The sequence below is a fragment of the Staurois parvus genome, unplaced genomic scaffold, assembly GCF_062004578.1.
Source record: "Staurois parvus isolate SC_StPar_1 unplaced genomic scaffold, SC_StPar_1.0 ptg001448l, whole genome shotgun sequence".
In the NCBI taxonomy this organism is placed as follows: Eukaryota; Metazoa; Chordata; class Amphibia; order Anura; family Ranidae; genus Staurois; species Staurois parvus.
The window spans coordinates 55,153-75,925 of record NW_028319244.1 but is presented as its reverse complement, the minus strand read 5'-3'; the positions used below and the strand labels follow the sequence as shown (position 1 = coordinate 75,925).

Sequence of the window (20,773 nt, the reverse complement as noted above, 5' to 3'; positions counted from 1 at the left end):
GGTGCCATTCATTCCAATGACACGCCGCCCGCACTGGAAAATGCAACCGTACTGGGAACCGAGGTTCCTGTGAGGGCTGCGTTTTCCAAGGTAGTGCAGGGACTTCTTCCCTGCGTGTCACGGGCACGGGAGTCCATTCAAATGAATTGGTTCTCGTGCCCATGCAAAACGCAGCCCACACGGCCGCACAGATGTGATCCAGGGGTAAGGGATAGGAGGGTTTAATCAGTTTACCCCCCCCCTTCCTGGTCACATCAAACCCGACTTGACCAGTTCGCACGATTTCAAAGTCGGGCGACATGCCAATTTCAGGTGTGATTTGCAAGACATCTGATACAATGTCCATGCAAATCGCACCAAAAGTAGCGCATGTACTACTTTAGAAATCGGTGCGGCTTCGACCAAGTTGGAACCGCACCGATATGACTGCTCTAATTGCAGACAATAGGCTGCGATTTGCAACTCGCATGGCATGCAAATCGCATTCAGTGTGACAAGGGTCTTACCCCTGGATCACATATAGGCGGCCGTGCGGACCGCGTTTTGTGCAGGCAGGAGAGCCCATTCATTTGAATGGACTCCCGTGCCCCGTGACACACAGGAAAGAAGTCTCTGCACTTCTTCTGAAAACGCAGGCCGCGCGGGAACCTCTGTTCCCAGTATGGTTGATTTTTCCAGTGCAGGCGGCGTGCCATTACAACTAATGTCACCCACCTGCGGGTCCGCATTCCCCTGTGCATGTGGTGCGGCTGCACGGATTTTCAAGCAGATCTGCAATGGCACCACCCGCACAGATGTGAACAAAGTCTTAAGGCTGTCAGCAGATCGACCTCTACAAATTCAGCAGTGCCTAAAAATAGAGAGCAACTGAGCATGTGCAGAGAACGGTGAGTGTATTTACTGGATTATAAACAGTATAGGCACTAATTTATAATGGTTTACATAGCTAAAGGGGCCAGCCTGAAGTGATCTAGCAAGACTTACTTTTCTGACTAAATTTCCACTTTAAGGACAAATTGCTCCAAAGTGCCTGCAGCAACAATGGTCACTGAAGGTTTGTTTGAAAGCATATAATGCTCGTTAAGAATATGTAATTCTTTGAATGTCTGTTGCCCGGACACAGGTTTACTTTTTAGATCGGAAACTGCATGGTGTGCAAATTCAAAATATACTTGCACATACCGACCCTCTTGGCTCACCAGCAGAAGTTGGCTTCCTATTTGTTTTTGTCGGCCATTAGAACAATTGCTCAGGCATGGAAGAGCCCGTTTGTCCCGCTTCAGGGGGTGCGGGACCGTATGATCACTATGATGCTCAATGAACAGATGTTGAGTATCTAACGACTCCCAATGGAAATTCTTGAAAATATGGGAGCCGTGGTTGCAATATGCCTTTCCCACGCTCCCCCCCCCCCCCCAGCTAATCTGGAGATGTGATGTTGCTTGGTATTGGCGTTCTCTGACCCCTGCTCTTAGTCTTGTTATCTTTTTCCTTTTGTACTCCTCTTTCCTTTTCTGTTTGTTTTTGGTGTGGCGGTGGATAGCTGCCTTTAGTTTGAGTAACTGTCGGTGTTATACTAATGTTTTTGTCATTTATGTGCCATTGATAGGCCCTGCGTGGGCGCACCTTTAGCTCTGTTGGTGTTAGAGCACTGTTTTTTTTTAATATTTTTTTTTTATGTCCAATTGATAGCCCCTGCGTTTTGTTTTGTTGCTCCTGTCTTAAATTGTTTATAAATTAATAAAAACATTAAAATACAAAATAGACTTGCAAATTTATGCAACTAAACCTTTAACTAAAATGTTAGAAACCAGATTTAATTAGGTCCCCTTTGCTAACTAACAATGCTTAGTGCTGGGATAGCTTTGTAGCTTTTTTTTTTTTTTTTTTTTTTTGAGGCATCTTCTCCAATCCTCTAATTCTCCTGCATTTTATTCACCATCATCCAATATTAGGGGCAGGGGCGGACTGACCATTTGAGCATTCGGGCACTGCCCGAGAGCCCCGGGGTCAGTAGGGGGCCCAATGAAATGCCCCTGGTATCTTTTATAGGCTTTTTTGGGTGTGCTTTGAGTGTGGGCAAGGACACAGGGGCCCCATGATCCCCTATTGTCCGGGGGCCCCATGAGTTGTCAGTCCGCACCTGATCAGGGGTAATACATACTTAAAAGTAATACATGAAGACATGAAGTCTTGAACTGCTGCAACACAGCCACAAACCTATTACTAGCTATTAGCTGAAGAGGTGACAATCAGACTTACCCCAAGGCCTGGAAGGCAGGAATAGATCGAGCCCAGTGCATGGAAAGGAAAAGCAAGCGGGAAGCTGACTCACAAATATAATGTACATTCAGATACTCCGGCATCGGACTCGGCATAGTTAGCTGCAGCAAAAAAAAGAAAACAGATGCAGATCACATAAAACCCTGAGGTCTGAGCCTTAGTAAACATGCACGTTTACGGGGTATCGCCACCTACCTTAAATGTGACATGTGTGTCTGACAAAAGGGGTCCTTCCACCTCCAGGATAGGGGTGGCCTGATCCCGGCTAATGACGTGAATGTTCCCTCCAGCTGCTGGGTCCACCCCGTCCGCTTCTGGCTGGTTCTGTCCTCCAGCTGACTCTGATGTGTTAAGTGCTTTTGCTAACGTGTCAAAAGCCCTACGAGAGTCAGTGGACAAATCTCAATGTGCGATATAGAAAAAATAAAGCAGCACACATACAATAAGGCCTCATTCACAGACAAACTACGGTGTACACCCCTGAGAGGGCCGTTTTTTTGCACACAAGGGGATGCACAGGTGTTCTATGCATCCCGTACAGGCTTTCCTATTAGTGGTGCACCATCAATTCTGATGCCGAAACCAATACCGAAAATTCAGAATGCGCGTGGCCGAAAACCGAACTGAAACGTCTGCGTATGTGGGGGTGGGGAGGCTCCAATTTTTTTTTTCTACTTTCATGTATCTGTATGCGTGTGTGTGTGTGTGTGTGTGTATGTATACGCACACACACATTTTTTTTATATATATATATATATATATATATATATATATATATATATATATATAAAAAATTTTAATTTAGTCCCCTATGTGACAGCAAAAGAGTGACAGGTCGTCTTTGTAAGGGGGAGGGGGTGGGGGGCAGTGTGTGTAAGGAGGGGGCAGGAGAGGAGCAGTGTATACAGAAAGGTTCCCTCGCTGTTACTATAGGTCGGTGCAGATTGACAACTTTTTTTTTTTTCTTCACTATAGCTCACAGAATTAGCTGTCACTTTTCCCGGAGCTAAAGGAAACTTTGTTTATTTTAACAAAGAAAGAAACTAAAAGGAAACATTGTTTATTTTAACTGGGGGGGGGAGAAACTAAAAGGAAACATTGTTTATTTTAACTCTGGGGAAAGAAACAAAAGGAAACATTGTTTATTTTAACTGGGGGGAAAGAAACTAAAAGGAAACATTGTTTATTTTACCTGGGGGGAAAGAAACTAAAAGGAAACATTGTTTATTTTAACTGGGGGGGGGGGAGAAACTAAAAGGAAACATTGTTTATTTTAACTCGGGGGAAAGAAACAAAAAGGAAACATTGTTTATTTTAACTGGGGGGAAAGAAACTAAAAGGAAACATTGTTTATTTTAACTGGGGTGGGAGAAACTAAAAGGAAACATTGTTTATTTTAACTGGGGGGGGAGAAACTAAAAGGAAACATTGTTTATTTTAACTCGGGGGAAAGAAACTAAAAGGAAACATTGTTTATTTTAACTCGGGGGAAAGAAACTAAAAGGAAACATTGTTTATTTTAACTCGGGGGAAAGAAACTAAAAGGAAACATTGTTTATTTTAACTCGGGGGGAAAGAAACTAAAAGGAAACATTGTTTATTTTAACTCAGGAAAGAAACTAAAAGGAAACTGTTTCTTTTAGCTGGCGGGGAAGTGACAGCTAATTCTGTGAGCCATAGTGAACAGAAAAAAAAAAGCCGGTAATTACATTTAAAAAGTGGCACTGACATATACATACTGTCACTATATACACTGCTCCCCTCCTGCCTTTCTCAGCCGATAGGGCTATTTTCAGTCGATGTGTTTCGGTGGCCAAAATTTAGGTGCATCCCTAATTCCTATTCATATCAAATGGGATGCAACGGTAACACAAACACAGCCGCTGTTCCCAATTTGATAGTCATGCTAGTGCATGGCCCTGAATGCAGACAGACATGAATGGGACGGGATATGCAAACACCTGTGCATCCCCATGTGGGTAAACAGGGCCCTTGCATGGGTGTACACTGTGGTGCACCCATGTGAACCAGGCCTAAGAGTTGTACTTTATGTACAAGGGAGACATCACACTTGCAAATTTGTAGCAGCAATTGTTGGGTCTATACCAGGGGTGGGCAACTGTGGCCCTCCAGCTGTTGTAGAACTACAAGTCCCATGAGGCATTGCAAAACTGACAGTTACAAGCATGACTCCCAAAGGCAGAGACATGATGGGACTTGTAGTTCGCCAACAGCTGGAGGGCCACAGTTGCCCACCCCTGGTCTATACAGTTATCTTGGACCCCTCCCTCTTCTTTACAGGACTGTGGCATGTCATTTAGGATTTGCAGCCGAGCTATCTCTGTCACCGGCTGGAGCGAATTCCCTATGTAATGCTATGAAGAATGCACTAGAGGGCGGTAATATAAAATTGTGTCCTGAGCCCACTAAACCAGTGACAACCGTGGGACCCCTGAAAAACAAAACTCAGCTTTCACAGCCGCATCAGGGGCAAGAGAGGATCTCCTATTTCTGGAGAGCAGTGGACATCAATAGGGTGCTTGAACCCTGCCCCACTCTGATCAAAACACACAAACCTGTTTTGGTGGACCTGATCTTTCATGAAGCGTAGGTCAGTCATTGGGTGTTTGTACCGCTTTGTCACAGGGACCCAACTCTCATTCTCTGCACACTATTCATATCCACAATTTTCAGGCACCTACCGCGTAATCTCACTGGAGAATTGGTCCTCTGGTTGGGCATCTGAAGTGTCCCCATTGTTTTCCGACTCCGTGAGACTGGCGAGCGATGTGACAACGTTTGCTAGAGTTCCCAGTCCACCCTGACTGGCTTCCGTCTAGGGATTTAGAAAACGTGCATTAAAGAATAAATGGGTGCAACTACCTTCATTTACCTACACTGGGAAAGCATGTAAATCTGACAAGCCGATCGATCACTTCCACACACCCCCAGAACATCACCCCCCAGCATGCAATTCCCAGTCTCCTCTCTCCCAACTGCAGCCCTAGGAACCCCCTGGCAGGTGCTGCTGGGTAGAGGGGAGGGACACTAACATCCATTTGATGATATCCACTACCTAGTAAAAATCTGGAAGCGACTTTGTGACGGGAGTGACTTTTGGGGGTGGGGGGACCTCTGTATCATCTCCCCAAATCATTATGTTTAACCCACCCTGTGCCTGTTTAAGGGGTACAGGGTGTGTATGTGAATGTCTGAGTCTTGTGTATAGTGTGTGTTCCTTTGTCTAGGCCACATGGCTGTCCATTGTCTGTTTGCCATGTGCTACCCCCCATTGTGCTGTGTCTTCCTGTCCAGCCAACTATTATGGGATGTACTGTTTGTGTATTGGTGTGGGGGTTGGTCAATGTCCTTTACCATGTGTTTCATCCCATTGTTCTGTGTCTGGGTGGGATGGGGCGGGCTGATGATGTATTTCCTGTTCCTGGTTGTGTTTCCCCGCCCTCTGTATAAAACATGTTGTTTGTGTAAAATAAAGATTTGTTGGCTTCCTGTATTAAGCAGAGCTGGGTGCTGTCTGTTTCCTGAGGGATTTCAAGGGTGTGGTCCATGGATAGTGTTCGGACAGGGGAAGTTGTGCTATAACGGAAAAACTCAGTGCGGTCTGGGTTCCGGTTCCGTTAGAGACTTACATTCCTTCCGGCTGTCAGTTTCCCTGCCTGCTGTGGCTGGGGAAGAAGCTAATCAAGTCCAATCTGCTCTCTTTTAGCGTAAATAAACAGCAAGTGAGACATTAGGGGGTGTCATCTCTGTAATGGAACCGGCCCCATTCTGCGTTGGGTACTTTCGTTATAATACCGCTTCCCTGTCCAAACACCGACCACAGACACCACAGCCGACCAAACAAGACTAGACGACACCAGACTTGAAGTAAACCAGAGTAGACTATTTTATTTTGACACAGATACAAGATATATACACTCAAGGGAACAATCCCCCCTCCCTGCATAATGACACAGGGCGGGGCAATCTACATTTAGTAACGAGACACACCAGCAGACAGTCTCATCAAGAGGAAAGGCTGCTGGAGACACCCCCCACCAAGCCAATACCCATAAAACACAAACATCCCATAATAGTTTGCTCCCAAGCAAGACACACAATAGAACAATGGGATGCAACCACATGGCATTAAACAATCAACAACTCCCCACCCCAATATTAGGACAGATCTCCTTGTACCCCAAACAGGCACAGGGTGACTTACACATAAGAGGGATATGGGGAGCTGAGACAGGGGTCTCCCCACCTCTCCAAAGTGAGCTGGGTTCCATGGGCCCCCCCACCCAAAGTGACTCCCGTCACAGTCTCAATAAAGAGACCTGTCACAACAAAATTATATCATACAGGGGACTTTTAAAATTTCAACAAAATGGAAAAAAAATAAGTTACACCTAAGCACTCAACCTCTCTCCACCCCCAAAAAGTGAGAGCAATAAATCTGGGGCCGTTATTCACGGTTAACTCTAAATGTTTGACCCGTAGAATCACCTAGGGAAAAATTTAGGGTACCGAAGTTTGTCATTGTTTCAGGGGTGCACACAATTTTAGGGCTTGACAAGTTGGGTATCTATCATAGAGAAGAGAGAAAGTGGTGCCACTCTAAGTGTAGATGGTTAAAAGGCACACGTTCCCAAATTCACTCACAAGAGTAGAAGATTAAAGAAAGGCATGTCATGGTATAACAGAAGCGTCCGGTGTACTGGTAGTCCTATGCGGTGCTTCTGGTTGGTACCCATCACTCCGGTGGCTTCCAGGGCTTGGGGGGTAGCAGAGTGGCGCAGGGAGGCTTGGACATATTGGGGTTTATTTACTAAACCTGGTTGACTCAGAATCTTGTCCACTTCTGCATAAAAAACAGCTTCCAGATTTTATTGCTGAAGCTTAACTGAACATGCTAAGGTTAGAAGCTGATTGGCTACCATGCACAGGTGCCCAAGATTCTGAGTGAACCAGGTTTAGTAAATAAACCCCATCGTGTCACAGCACAAGCCAGAATTAAAAAATGGCGCAATTTCGGAGCATGCGCGCTCCTTTCTCAGGCCGGTCCGATCGGTCTCAAAGACACTTGTCAGAACCAGCAGCAAAACACTATTGATATTATTAGCTATCTGTAAGGACATTCTTCCCACTGACCACCAGTGCAGGGGGTATTCTTCTCACTGACCACCAATGTAAGGATCATTCTTCCCACTGACCTCCAATGTAAGGGACATTCTTCCCACTGACCACCAATGTAAGGGGGAATTCTTCCCACTGACCAACAGTGTAAGGGGAATTCTTCCCACTGACCACCAATGTAAGGGGAATTCTTCCCACTGACCACCAATGTAAGGGACGTTCTTCCCACTGACCACCAATGTAAGAGACATTCTTCCCACTGACCACCAATGTAAGGGACATTCTTCCCACTGACCCCCAATGTAAAGAGCATTCTTCCCACTGACCACCAATGTAAGGGACATTCTTCCCACTGACCGCCAATGTAAGGGACATTCTTCCCACTGACCGCCAATGTAAGGGACATTCTTCCCACTGACCGCCAATGTAAGGGACATTCTTCCCACTGACCGCCAATGTAAGGGACATTCTTCCCACTGACCGCCAATGTAAGGGACATTCTTCCCACTGACCACCAATGTAAGGGACATTCTTCCCACTGACCCCCAATGTAAGGGACATTCTTCCCACTGATCACCAATGTAAGGGCCATTCTTCCCACTGACCACCAATGTAAGGGACATTCTTCCCACTGATCACCAATGTAAGGGACATTCTTCCCACTGACCTCCAATGTAAGGGACATTCTTCCCACTGACCCCCAATGTAGGGAGCATTCTTCCCCATGACCACCAATGAATTAATTTAGTAGGGGTTCCCCAAGTACTTAAAATTATTTTAAGCATTTAATGGGCAATTAGGAAGTCTAAAGTAATAGTTACAATTACTGGGCTCACCTTGGAGTCTCCAGACAGAACCACAGTGCCGTCTTCTCTTACAAGTGGCTGCTGTATATTGACCAGCATCCCCGGATCGAGAAGTCCTGATTGCCTTATAACAGAGAAATGGGTATTTTTTTTTTTAAAGGTCATGGTACAGACAGGTGTGCATTCAATAAAGCAGCCAAATAGCAATGACCGAAGTAAGTGCACCAACCTGAACCACCAATCAGGTTTCAGTTTATTGCTGCTTATCGAATTGAATATTCTCTTCAGTAATACATGTTGCAACAAACTCATTCTAAAAGCAAGAAGTTTTTACTTTTCACAAATAATGCGACCAAAAAAAATGCAGTAATCCTTCAAAAAAACGTTTCATTCACATAATTTACCACTTAAAGTGATGCTAAAGGCTTTTTTTTTTGTTAAAAAAAAAAAAAAGTCATACTTACCTACTCTGTGCACCATTATTGCAAAGAAAGATCCCTTACCTTTTCTTCTCACGGTCCTCCGCCGACGCTTCTCCTTCCTCCAGGTGCCTCCGTAGCAAGTCAGGTGCTAAGGAGGTACCCATGCAGGCGTGCTCCTGAGCCGCGCTGTGTGTTTCCATAGACACACACATACACACAGTGCCAGCAAGCCATGAGCCCCCCTACTCTGTCCTCAAAGATGTTTGACCAACAGCAGCAGGAGTCTATGGCTCCAATGTAAGGGACATTCTCCCCACTGACCCCCAATGTAAGGAGCATTCTCCCCACTGACCCCCAATGTAAGAGACATTCTTCCCACGGACCCTCCAATGTAAGGGACATTCTTCCCACGGACCCTCCAATGTAAGGGACATTCTTCTCCATGATCACCAATGTAAGGAGCATTCTTCCCACTGACCCCCAATGTAAGGAGCATTCTTCTCCATGACCACCAATGTAAGGAGCATTCTTCTCCATGACCACCAATGTAAGGGACATTCTTCCCACTGACCCCCAATGTAAGGGACATTCTTCCCACTGACCCCCAATGTAAGGGACATTCTTCCCACTGACCCCCAATGTAAGGGACATTCTTCCCACTGACCACCAATGTAAGAAGCATTCTTCCCACTGATCCCCAATGTAAGGGACATTCTCCCCACTGACCCCCAATGTAAGGAGCATTCTTCCCACTGACCACCAATGTAAGGGACATTCTTCCCACTGACCACCAATGTAAGGGACATTCTTCCCACTGACCGCCAATGTAAGGGACATTCTTCCCACTGACCCTCCAATGTAAGGGACATTCTTCCCACTGACCACCAATGTAAGGAGCATTCTTCCCACTGACCACCAATGTAAGGAGCATTCTTCCCACTGACCCCCAATGTAAGGAACATTCTTCCCACTGACCCCCAATGTAAGGGACATTCTTCCCACTGACCCCCAATGTAAGGGACATTCTTCCCACTGACCACCAATGTAAGGAGCATTCTTCCCACTGACCACCAATGTAAGGGACATTCTTCCCACTGACCCTCCAATGTAAGGGACATTCTTCCCACTGACCCTCCAATGTAAGGGACATTCTTCCCACTGACCCCCAATGTAAGGGACATTCTTCCCACTGACCGCCAATGTAAGGGACATTCTTCCCACTGACCGCCAATGTAAGGGACATTCTTCCCACTGACCCTCCAATGTAAGGGACATTCTTCCCACTGACCGCCAATGTAAGGGACATTCTTCCCACTGACCCCAATGTAAGGAGCATTCTTCTCCATGACCACCAATGTAAGGAGCATTCTTCTCCATGACCACCAATGTTAGGGACATTCTTCCCACTGACCCCCAATGTAAGGAGCATTCTTCCCACTGATCCCCCAATGTAAGGAGCATTCTTCCCACTGACCCCCAATGTAAGGAACATTCTTCCTACTGACCCCCAATGTAAGGGACATTCTTCCCACTGACCCCCAATGTAAGGGACATTCTTCCCACTGACCACCAATGTAAGGAGCATTCTTCCCACTGATCCCCAATGTAAGGGACATTCTTCCCACTGATCACCAATGTAAGGAGCATTCTTCCCACTGATCACCAATGTAAGGGACATTCTTCCCACTGATCACCAATGTAAGGGACATTCTTCCCACTGACCACCAATGTAAGGGGCATTCTTCCCACTGACCTCCAATGTAAGGGACATTCTTCCCACTGACCCCCAATGTAAGGGACATTCTTCCCACTGACCCCCAATGTAAGGGACATTCTTCCCACTGACCCCCAATGTAAGGGAAATTCTTCCCACTGACCCCCAATGTAAGGAGCATTCTTCCCACTGACCCCCAATGGACCCTCCGCCGACGCTTCTCCTTCCTCCAGGTGCCTCCGTAGCAAGTCAGGTGCTAAGGAGGTACCCATGCAGGCGTGCTCCTGAGACGGGCTGTGTGTTTCCATAGACACACACATACACACAGTGCCAGCAAGCCATGAGTCCCCCCACTCTGTCCTCACAGATGTTTGACCAACAGCAGCAGGAGTCTATGGCTCCACTGTCCGCAGCAACTCCTTCGAGACCAGGAAGCGAGGGAAGCGGTGCTGCAGCCGTGACAGTGCTGGAGCGATGAAAGAAGCCAGGTGAGTGTTTAAAGTTGGATGTGGGCAGAACAGGTAGTTGGGCGTTTTCATCTAGTGAAGAATGTATTAAAGCGGAACTTCACTCTCCTAATCAACAATGACCATTTGTACTCCTTATGCTGCTAACATTAGTAACTAGAGAGGAAAGTTTATCATATTTACTTGTTTTACACCTTTTTTTTTTTTTTTACAAGTCTTCAGTTGCTTCCTGGTTTCCATGCCTAGGCAAATGATGTCATACATCTCTTCACGGGAGGAGGGGTTTTCTCAGATAAGAACCCCCCCCCCCCCCCCCCCGCATGAATGCCTGAGCTAAGGGATTCCAGGGAGAAAATGATAACCATGACATATACAGTATATAACAATCAATTCACTGACAGATATTGTCAAACACATCCAAAAAAAAAAGTACATTATGCCGAGTCTAACCTCCCACCATCTTTGTCGGAGACGAATGTTGGCGTCGCTATAAGCGGACTTCGCAGATCCTTCCGGATGTAGATCTTTTCTGTAGATGCTGCACAGTTGGATGGCTTCTCCCGCTGAATGTCAAATGGTTTCCGCTCACTTTGCACCGCTACAACAGACCAGCATTTCTGATTACAATTTTTGCTAACTCGTCACTTTTTTTTTTCTTTTTTGTACAAAAACAACAGTAACAAGAGTAATACACTCAACTTTCAGATTAAGTCACCAGTGGGAGACGTAGCAAGGGGAGCTGAGCTGCTGAGTCATAGAGAGGTCAGAGAGAGCTGATCTAAAGAGCCACTGCTGAGAGGGCAGAGCTGCTGAGTCATGGAAGAAAAGAAAAAAGAAGAAAGAATAAGGAAAAGTAAAAAGAAGAAGAAAAAAAAAAAGAAAAGTCACCAGTAAGGGACATAGCAAGGGGAGCTGAGCTGCTGTGTCACAGAGAGGACAGAGAGAGCTGATCTAAAGAGCCACTGCTGAGAGGGCAGAGCTGCTGAGTCATGGAAGAAAAGAAAAAAGAAGAAAAGAAGCAGAAAGAAAAAAGGAAAAAAGGAAAAAGAAGAAAAAGAAAAGTCACCAGTGGGGGACATAGCAAGGGGAGCTGAGCTGCTGTGTCACAGAGAAGACAGAGCTGATCTAAAGAGCCACTGCTGAGAGGGCAGAGCTGCTGAGTCATGGAAGAAAAGAAGACGAAAGAAAAAGGAAAAGTAAAAAGAAGAAAAAGAGGAAAAAGAAAAAAAGAGGAAAAAGAAAAAAGAAAAAAAAAAAGTCACCAGTAGAGGACATAGCAAGGGGAGCTGAGCTGCTGTGTCACAGAGAGGACAGAGAGAGCTGATCTAAAGAGCCACTGCTGAGAGGGCAGAGCTGCTGAGTCATGGAAGAAAAGAAGAAGAAAGAAAAAGGAAAAGTAAATAGAAGAAAAAGAGGAAAAAGAAAAAAAGAGGAAAAAGAAAAAAGGAAAAAAAAATTCACCAGTAAAGGACATAGCAAGGGGAGCTGAGCTACTGTGTCACAGAGAAGACAGAGCTGATCTAAAGAGCCACTGCTGAGAGGGCAGAGCTGCTGAGTCATGGAAGAAAAGAAGAAGAAAAAAGAAGAAAAGAAGAAAGGAAAACAGAAAAAAAAGAGGAAAAAGAAAAAAAAGTCACCAGTGGGGGACATAGCAAGGGGAGCTGAGCTGCTGTGTCACAGAGAAGACAGAGCTGATCTAAAGTGCCACTGCTGAGAGGGCAGAGCTGCTGAGTCATGGAAAAAAAGAAGAAAAGAAAAAAAGAAGAAAAAAGAAAGAGGATAAGGAAAAAGAAAAAAAAAGATTGCTTTTTGATGAAATAATCCCAAAGGGTTAATTGTTTATTTCTTCTAAAGGGATGCTGACATTGCAACTTTTCTCATTAGAACACTGCAAGTGCACCAGCTGATTAGCAATGAAATGTCTCTCCCAATCACAGTCACATAATTAAACAAACAGCTTTTTCTTCAAAGCAGAAACAGGTAGGAATCTGTAACAGCGTTTATTAAAATCCCTGCAATGTACATTAATCACTAAGACAGGGGATTTATCTTTTCCAATCAAAGTATAGTTGCTCTGTGATTGGCCACAGCTATCACATGATAAAGATGGGCTCTGATTGGCCCTGTATGTACCACATGATCACAGTGATCAATCACAGAGGTCATCGCAATAGTACACAATGAATGGCTATGAATAAAAGCCATTCATTGTGTACCAATGTCGTGTGATTGCTGTCGCAGAGGTCACGTGGTACTGGCCCGGTATACCAATATGTCATCTGTCCTCCACAGGACACAGCGGGTGACAGATCGCGTTGCAGCGCACCTACTAGGACGTGCTGCAGGGCGTGTAACTGGGAGGACGTCATATGACAAGGATCAGGGCCCTCCTAACCCTCTTGTATTGAACTGTATTGTTGCTGTATTGTCTCCCGTTATATTGTAAAGCGCTGAGCAAACTGTTGGCGCTATAAATCCTGTATAATTATAATAATAATATATAAATCCTGTATAATAATAATAATGACATTCTCCCAGATCTAGGGAGCGCCCGCTTGACTGTCATTTGGATGGCCAGTGACTTGTTTAACCCCTTCACGCCGGCACCTCCCGGCCCTTTAAGAGTTTCAGAAGCCGGAAGGCGAGGCGGGGTTTAGGGTCATGTGACCACCGTCACGGCGGTCACATGATCGGGAAAGGTCCTGATCAAAAGAGGAGATCGGGACCTTTCCGTGAGTACCGGACATGTGTGCTGGGAGCGCGCACTCTCGGCACATGTCCTTTTTTAATAGAACGCAAATGTGCGGCCGCTTGGCGTCTAGGCCCAGACGCCGGGAGACCGCACATTTGCGTTCAGCCAGCATAAAGAGGTTAAACCTTTCCCGTCCGGCCTATTGGCAAAGGCTGAGCAAAGAAGATGAAAAGAAAAAATCAGAGAAAAATGGTGGCAGTGATGAGCAGAGCGATCTTTGCCGGTTTAGAAACTCAGCTGCACATTATGGTGAGTTCTCCCACGTTCTCTTCAGCTCAGTCTCGCTGTAAGGCTGCAGATCACACTACAAGAAAGTCCCTGGTATAAAATTCATCCTACAGCCCCTAACTTGTTCATCGCCCACACATCTGACATCATAAGTACACAAGTCGCACCAGATATCAGCATTTCTTCACGCAAACAGGGCGGCAATGTCACTCGCAACAAAAACATTGTAAAGCTAGCCCGAGGACAAATAGATGGCACATTTATTACGCATTTCTAGACGCGACTTCACTGCAGCGGAAATAATTTTGGCTCTTACTGTGGATATACAATTTACTAGCTAAAAATACAGATGTTTACTGATGTTACCATTTTTTATTTAGATTAGGTCTGTCCCTTCAAAGCTTAATTAGATAAGAAGCGCAGTGCTCAGGATGTACAGTAATAGAATGCCGCAGGGCAAAAAACGCACATGTGTGATGTAAAAAATAGTTCAGTAAGTTAACCCCTCACCTTCCTGAGGATTCCCCCCCCCCCCCCCCCATCCTGACCAGGCCATTTTTTGCGTTACGGCGCTGCATTATTTTAACTGAAAAATGCACGGTCATGCAATGCTGCACCCAAATGAAATTTGCGTCCTTTTTTTCCCCCCACAAATTGAGCTTTCTTTCGGTGGCATTTGATCGCCTGTGCATTTTTAATTTTTTGTGCTATGAAAAAAAAAAAAAAGACAGACAATTTTGAGAAAAAAAAAAACACAATATTGTTGACTCTGCCATTATAAATGTCCAGTAAAACAAATGTAAAAATTCTAATTTCGTCATAAATTTAGGCCAAAATGTATTCTGCGACATGTAAATATATGTAAATTAATTGGTTTACGTGAAAGTTATAGCGTTTACAAATGGCGATTTTATATATATATATATATATATATATATATATATACTGGGATTGTATTTTTTTTTTTTTACTAGTAACGCCAGCGATCAGCGACTTATAGCAGGACTGCAGCGGACATTCTAACACTGGGGGGAAGTGACTTGGTGTCACTGACATCCCCAGTGACACCAATACAGTGATCAGTGCTAAAAAAAAAAACACTGACACTGTACTAATGGCACGGGGGAGGAAGGGGTTTACATGAGGGGCGATCAAAGGGTTAACTGTGTGCTGGGTGTGTTTTCCTGTGGGGTGGTGTCAGTGTGCTTCACTGTAAGCACACTGCTTTGGATGGCTGTGCATGAGCTGACAGGGAGGAGAACTGTTAGTAAACAAAACAGTTCTCCTCCCCATCGAGAATCCATGGAAAACACCGAGCGCCGGCGAGTAATCACCAGCCGGGACCAGGTGATTGACAGCAGGCAATAATCGCATGAAAAATCTGACAAGTTGGTTGTACCAAAGTCGAACAGTTGATTTGGGTACAATCAGTCTGCCTATAGATGAACCAGCCAAGATTCGAACCATCTATGGCCAGCTTAAGGCTCACTTAACACTACAGAATACAATAGCTTCATGGGAAGGATTCCCCCATCAATACTGTGTTGAAGGGGGTATCAAGATATTTTCCTTCCGGCAACCCGTGGCTGCAGGAAAGAACATTGAATCATCTATGGCTAGCTTTAAAAGGTATGGGTGCTAAAAAAAACGCCATCTTTAGACTTCCCTGAATAGTAGGTTGCCTTTTTTGAGGCTGTTCTTATTGAGCAGATGAGGGAAAAGTGAAGTCAGACTCTCAAACTCACATTCCATTTTCATGCCCATTTCTAGACATTTCTTGAGGCGACAAAACTGGCATCGGTTCCGGTGGTGCTTGTTGATGACGCAGTCCTGGCTGCTGCGACAGCTGTACGTCAGGCTTTTCCGGACGCTTCTTTTAAAGAAGCCCTTGCATCCTTCGCAGCTGACAGCCCCATAGTGGCGACCTGAGGGGGGGAAAAAAATATGGTGCACATTGAAAAAAGGGTCTGCAACCTGAAAAAAAAAAAATACCCGTCATTGAGAAGAGGGAAGACATATTGGAACTGATTTACTAAACTGGAGAGTGCAACATCTGGTGCAGGTCTGCATAGAAACCAATCAGCCTCCAGGTTTCATCGTCAAAGCTTAAAGCGGAGCTCCACCCAAAAGGGGAAGTTCCGCTTTAAGCCTTTGTTCCCCGCTCCCCATTAAGGACTGGCACCTTTGGGGAACGGGTGTCCGAATTTGACAGGTACACGCTCCCACTTACGCTGCGATCGCTTGGGCAATCGGAAGCGGAAGTTGTTCTTCCCCCCTCCCTCCCCGTAGTCTTCTAGGACACATGACAGGTCCCAGAAGACTACGGACCATTCACAAAGCGCAGCGCTTCTTGCGACTGCGCAGTGGGCACCCGGCTGTGAGGCCGCAAGCTGTCACAGCCGGGTTGCCCACACTGAAGATGCCGGCGCCAGGGAGAGAAGACGGCCGGTGAAACCAGCGGTGGTGAGGACAATGCCGGACCGAGGGACAGGTAAGTGGCTGTATTTTAAAAGTCAGCAGCTACAGTTTTTGCAGCTGCTGACTTTTTGTTTTTCAGGTGGAACTCCACTTTGATTGAACAATTTGAAGATAGAGGCTGATTTGGCTAACATGCAGAGCTGCACCAGATTCTGAGTGCTCCAGTTTTAATAAATCAACCCTACTGTGAGCTCATCCAATATTGGCCAGATCACTACCATCACCTAAACCAGGGGTAGGTAACCTGAGAGCCGCAGGACTACAAGTTCCATCATGCCTCTGCAAGTCATAGCTGTAACTGCCAGTTTTGTAATCTTTGCAATGCCTCATGGGAAATGTAGTTCCACAACAGCTAGAGATCTGCAGGTTGCCTACCCCTGACCTAAACCAACAATGTTAAAATCGTTGTAAACCACTGAAATATGAACAAAGCATATCCCTCTATAATGTGTACTTGTCTCAATCCAGAGCACAAAGTGTCTTTTCTGCCTGTTGCCTCCTTCCTCTGCCAATAGCATGAGTCACTTCTGACAAGTTTTCCTGACACCAAGAAAAAAATGGTGACAGGGGAGGGAGCTCCACCAGATTGACAGCCTTAGCTCTGTTCCTGTGAGCTATGTGAAGGAGGGTGTGTTTCTGACCTCCAATCAGCTCTCAGAGCTCTCCTCACTGAGCTCTGCAGAGTGTACTTTCAGCTCTCAGACAAGCTTTATCAATGCAGCACTTTGAGCAGCTGTAGAGAAGAGAAGACTGCAGATAAACAGGTACAATCTATGTAGGAGAATTTGTTTCATCTCTGTGTATCATCCGAGGCCGGTCACTTCACTGGGTATATGTATGGGTTCAAAACCACTTTAACCACTTGAGCCCCAGAGGATTTACCCCCCTTAATGACCAGGCCTTTTTTTGCTGTTTGGCGCTGCACTAATTCAAATGATAATTGCGCGGTCATGCAATGCTATACCCAAACAAAATTTACGTCCTTTTTTTCACACAAATAGAGCTTTCTTTTGGTGGTATTTGATCACCTGTGCGCTTTTTATTTTTTGCGCTATAAACAAAAAAACCACGAAAATTTTGAAAAAAACCAATATTTTCTACTTTCAGCTATAAAAAATATATCGTAAACTCAAAGTTAGTCATAAATTTAAGCCAAAATGTATTCTGCTCCATGTTTTTGGTAAAAAAAATCCCAATAAGTGTATATTGATTGCTTTGTGTGAAAGTTATAGCGTCTACAAACTATCGTATAGATGCTGTAATTTATGCCTTTTTTTGCTATACAGCGCTGCACTAATTCAAATGATAATTGCACGATCATGCAATGCTGTACCCAAACGAAATTTACGTCCTTTTTTTCACACAAATAGAGCTTTCTTTTGGTGGTATTTGATCACCTGTGCGCTTTTTATTTTTTGCGCTATAAACAAAAAAACCACAAAAATTTTGAAAAAAAACAATATTTTCTACTTTCAGCTATAAAAAATATATCGTAAACTCAAAGTTAGTCATAAATTTAAGCCAAAATGTATTCTGCTCCATGTTTTTGGTAAAAAAAATCCCGTGCATTAGCGGGCAAACTGGCGCTATCTAGGAGGGGCGCTAACACTATCGGAAGTCACCAGTGACACTAATACAGTGATCAGTAAAAATCTGTTCACTGTAATCAATGACACTGGTGACAGGGCAGTGAAGGGGTTACCTGGGGGGGGGGCGATCAAGGGGTTAAATGGGATTTCTGGTGCACTAGCTGGCAAACTGGCGCTATCTGGGAGGGGCGCTAACACTATCGGAAGTCGCCAGCGACACTGATACAGTGATCAGTAAAAATCGGTTCACTGATCAGTGACACTGGTGACAGGGCAGTGAATGGGTTAACTGGGGGGGGGAGATTAAGGGGTTAAATGGGATTACTGGTGTACTAGCGGGCAATCTGGCGCTATCTGGGAGGGGCGCTAACACTATCGGAAGTCGCCAGCGACACTGATACAGTGATCAGTAAAAATTGGTTCACTGATCAGTGACACTGGTGACAGGGCAGTGAAGGGGTTAACTGGGGGGGGGTGATCAAGGGGTTAAACGGGATTACTGGTGTACTGGCGGGCAAATTGGCCCTATCTGGGAGGGGCGCTAACACTATCGGAAGTCGCCAGCGACACTGATACAGTGATCAGTAAAAATTGGTTCACTGATCAGTGACACTGGTGACAGGGCAGTGCAGGGGTTAACTGGGGGGGGCGATCAAGGGGTTAAACGGGATTACTGGTGTACTGGCGGGCAAACTGGCGCTATCTGGGAGGGGCGCTAACTCTATCGGAAGTCGCCAGCGACACTGATACAGTGATCAGTAAAAATTGGTTCACTGATCAGTGACACTGGGTGACAGGGCAGTGAAGGGGTTAACTGGAGGGGGGGGGGCGATCAAGGGATTAAACGGGATTACTGGTGTACTGGCGGGCAATCTGGCGCTATCTGGGAGGGGCGCTAACTCTATCGAAAGTCGCCAGCGACACTGATCAGTAAAAATCGCTTCACTGATCAGTAACACTGGTGACAGGGCAGTGAAGGGTTAACTGGAGGGGGGGGGGCGATCAGGGGGTTAAATGTGTCCTAGAGTGTTCTAACTGTAGTGTAGTGCTTGTGTACTCACTTTTTGGATGTCTTCTTCTCTGTCTGGAACGGAATGTGTCCAGGCAGAGAAGAATGACATCATATCCTGCCCTGTGTATGTCAACACAGGACAGGATAGGACAGGGACCGATCATGTGAATTCAGCCAGAAATCACTGGCTGAAATCTAATGATTGATCCCTCCTGGATCAAATAGTGTCACCCGCGGGTCGGCGGGAGCGCGCGCGCGCGCCCCCTGCCGGCGAAAGTGTCGGGAGCGCGGAACCCGTTTTTAAACCCGTATATACACAGTGGCAGGGCGGCAAGCGGTTAAGGCTGATCTATGGGAACAAACAGCCCCGAGACATAACAAGAAATTAACCCTTGCAATGCAGGGAGGCCTCACTGCAAGGATTTTTTTTAAATCTCTGAGGTCCAGCTTTAATCCCACCCCCAATTAATCGCTATCTATAAAAAAATGACATCACTCAGCTGGTCCAGATTGGGGAAAGATCCTGACTTCAAAAGACGGGATCCACTTCAGAGTCTGGAGCAAAACCTGGCTCAGCCTCACAGCGAGCCGCTGAGAGCCTGAGCCAGCCGCTCCCTCCCATTCCACAGCCCATCGCTGCAGTGAGCGCTGGGAGGTGCAGAGCAGACTGTGGTGACTGACAGCTGTGAGAACTCAGCAATCAGAGGTCATGTGATCGCTGAGTTCTCACGCTTAGAGCCGGTGGGGGGACCGATGATGCATCCACCTGGGTAAGTATAAATGGGGGGGAGGAAAAAGAGAGTCCACACTTCTCTTTTAAATTCTGTACCCATTGAAAAAACACACTTTATTTTCTCTTTAAAGGCCATATTCATCTTTTAAAAACAATAAATGCACAAATTTGCACGTAAAAAAAATTAGCATTCTAAAGAGCATGCAGAGCATTGTACCTGTGATCAGCAGATCGTGGGTGCAATCTGAGGCTCCTGCAGACTATCAGGATCACTGTCTGCTCGGGCAGGCAGTTACTAGAGAGCAGGAAGATAACTGAACTATGAGAGCGCTCACCAGTGCCCTTGTAGTTCCTTGAGAACTACAAGTCGTCAGCTGCAATGGCTGACGTTACTGGTAGTTTATCCATTCACAGGAAACTATGAATGAATGAAGCGGCTGGCCTTGTGGCCGGAGCCCCGCATGGTCAAGCTGTTTTCAAAAAGTGACAGCGGGTGCAGGCAGAGGATCCTCCGCCCACTGTCATAGGGAGGGAGGATTGGGGAGGAAAGGATGCAGATTCTGGCGCATGTTACATGTTCCACCCTAAAAATAGGTAGAACATGTAACATGTTCCAAAGGTGAACTTATCCTTTAAAAAGTACCATTGATGTACTAGATCACGGGTGTCGAATTGGCGGCCCTCCAGCTGTTGCCAAACTACAAGTCCCATGACCCTAGGTTCACACCTATGCCGCCGTATTGGCCGCATTTTGCATCGGCACGAGAGCCCATTCATTTGAATGGACTCCCGTGCCCCTGACACGCAGGGAAAGAAGTCCCTGCATGACTTTGGAAAACGCAGCCCACATGGGAACCTCAGTTCCCAGTACGGTTGCGTTTCCCAGTGCGGGCGGCGTGCCATTAGAACTAACTCCCGCGGGTCCGCAATTCCCTGTGCGGGTGGTGCGGCTGCACGAATTTTCGTGCGGATCCGCAACGGCACCACCCGCACAGATGTGAACCTGGGGTCAGGCATTGCAAGACTGACAGTTACAAGCATGACTCCCAAAGGCAGAGGCACGATGGGACTTGTAGCTTCGCAACAGCTGGAAGGCCGCCAGTTTGACACCCCTGTAATAGATTATCAACGCACAAAACAATTTTCAACA

General features: G+C 45.9%; 1 protein-coding gene across 1 annotated transcript in view; it reads right to left on the bottom strand.

Moving 5' to 3' along the window:
- NR2C2 (nuclear receptor subfamily 2 group C member 2) overlaps positions 1-20,773 on the bottom strand; it is a 57,854-nt gene that overhangs the window by 16,943 nt on the left and 20,138 nt on the right. The window contains exons 5-10 of the mRNA XM_089662254.1: positions 15,557-15,736; positions 11,282-11,429; positions 8,259-8,352; positions 4,986-5,119; positions 2,479-2,662; positions 2,263-2,384 (exon numbers count right to left, since the gene is read on the bottom strand). Coding sequence (XP_089518380.1) covers positions 2,263-2,384; positions 2,479-2,662; positions 4,986-5,119; positions 8,259-8,352; positions 11,282-11,429; positions 15,557-15,736 — 862 coding nt within the window. The remainder of the gene's footprint in view (positions 1-2,262; positions 2,385-2,478; positions 2,663-4,985; positions 5,120-8,258; positions 8,353-11,281; positions 11,430-15,556; positions 15,737-20,773) is intronic.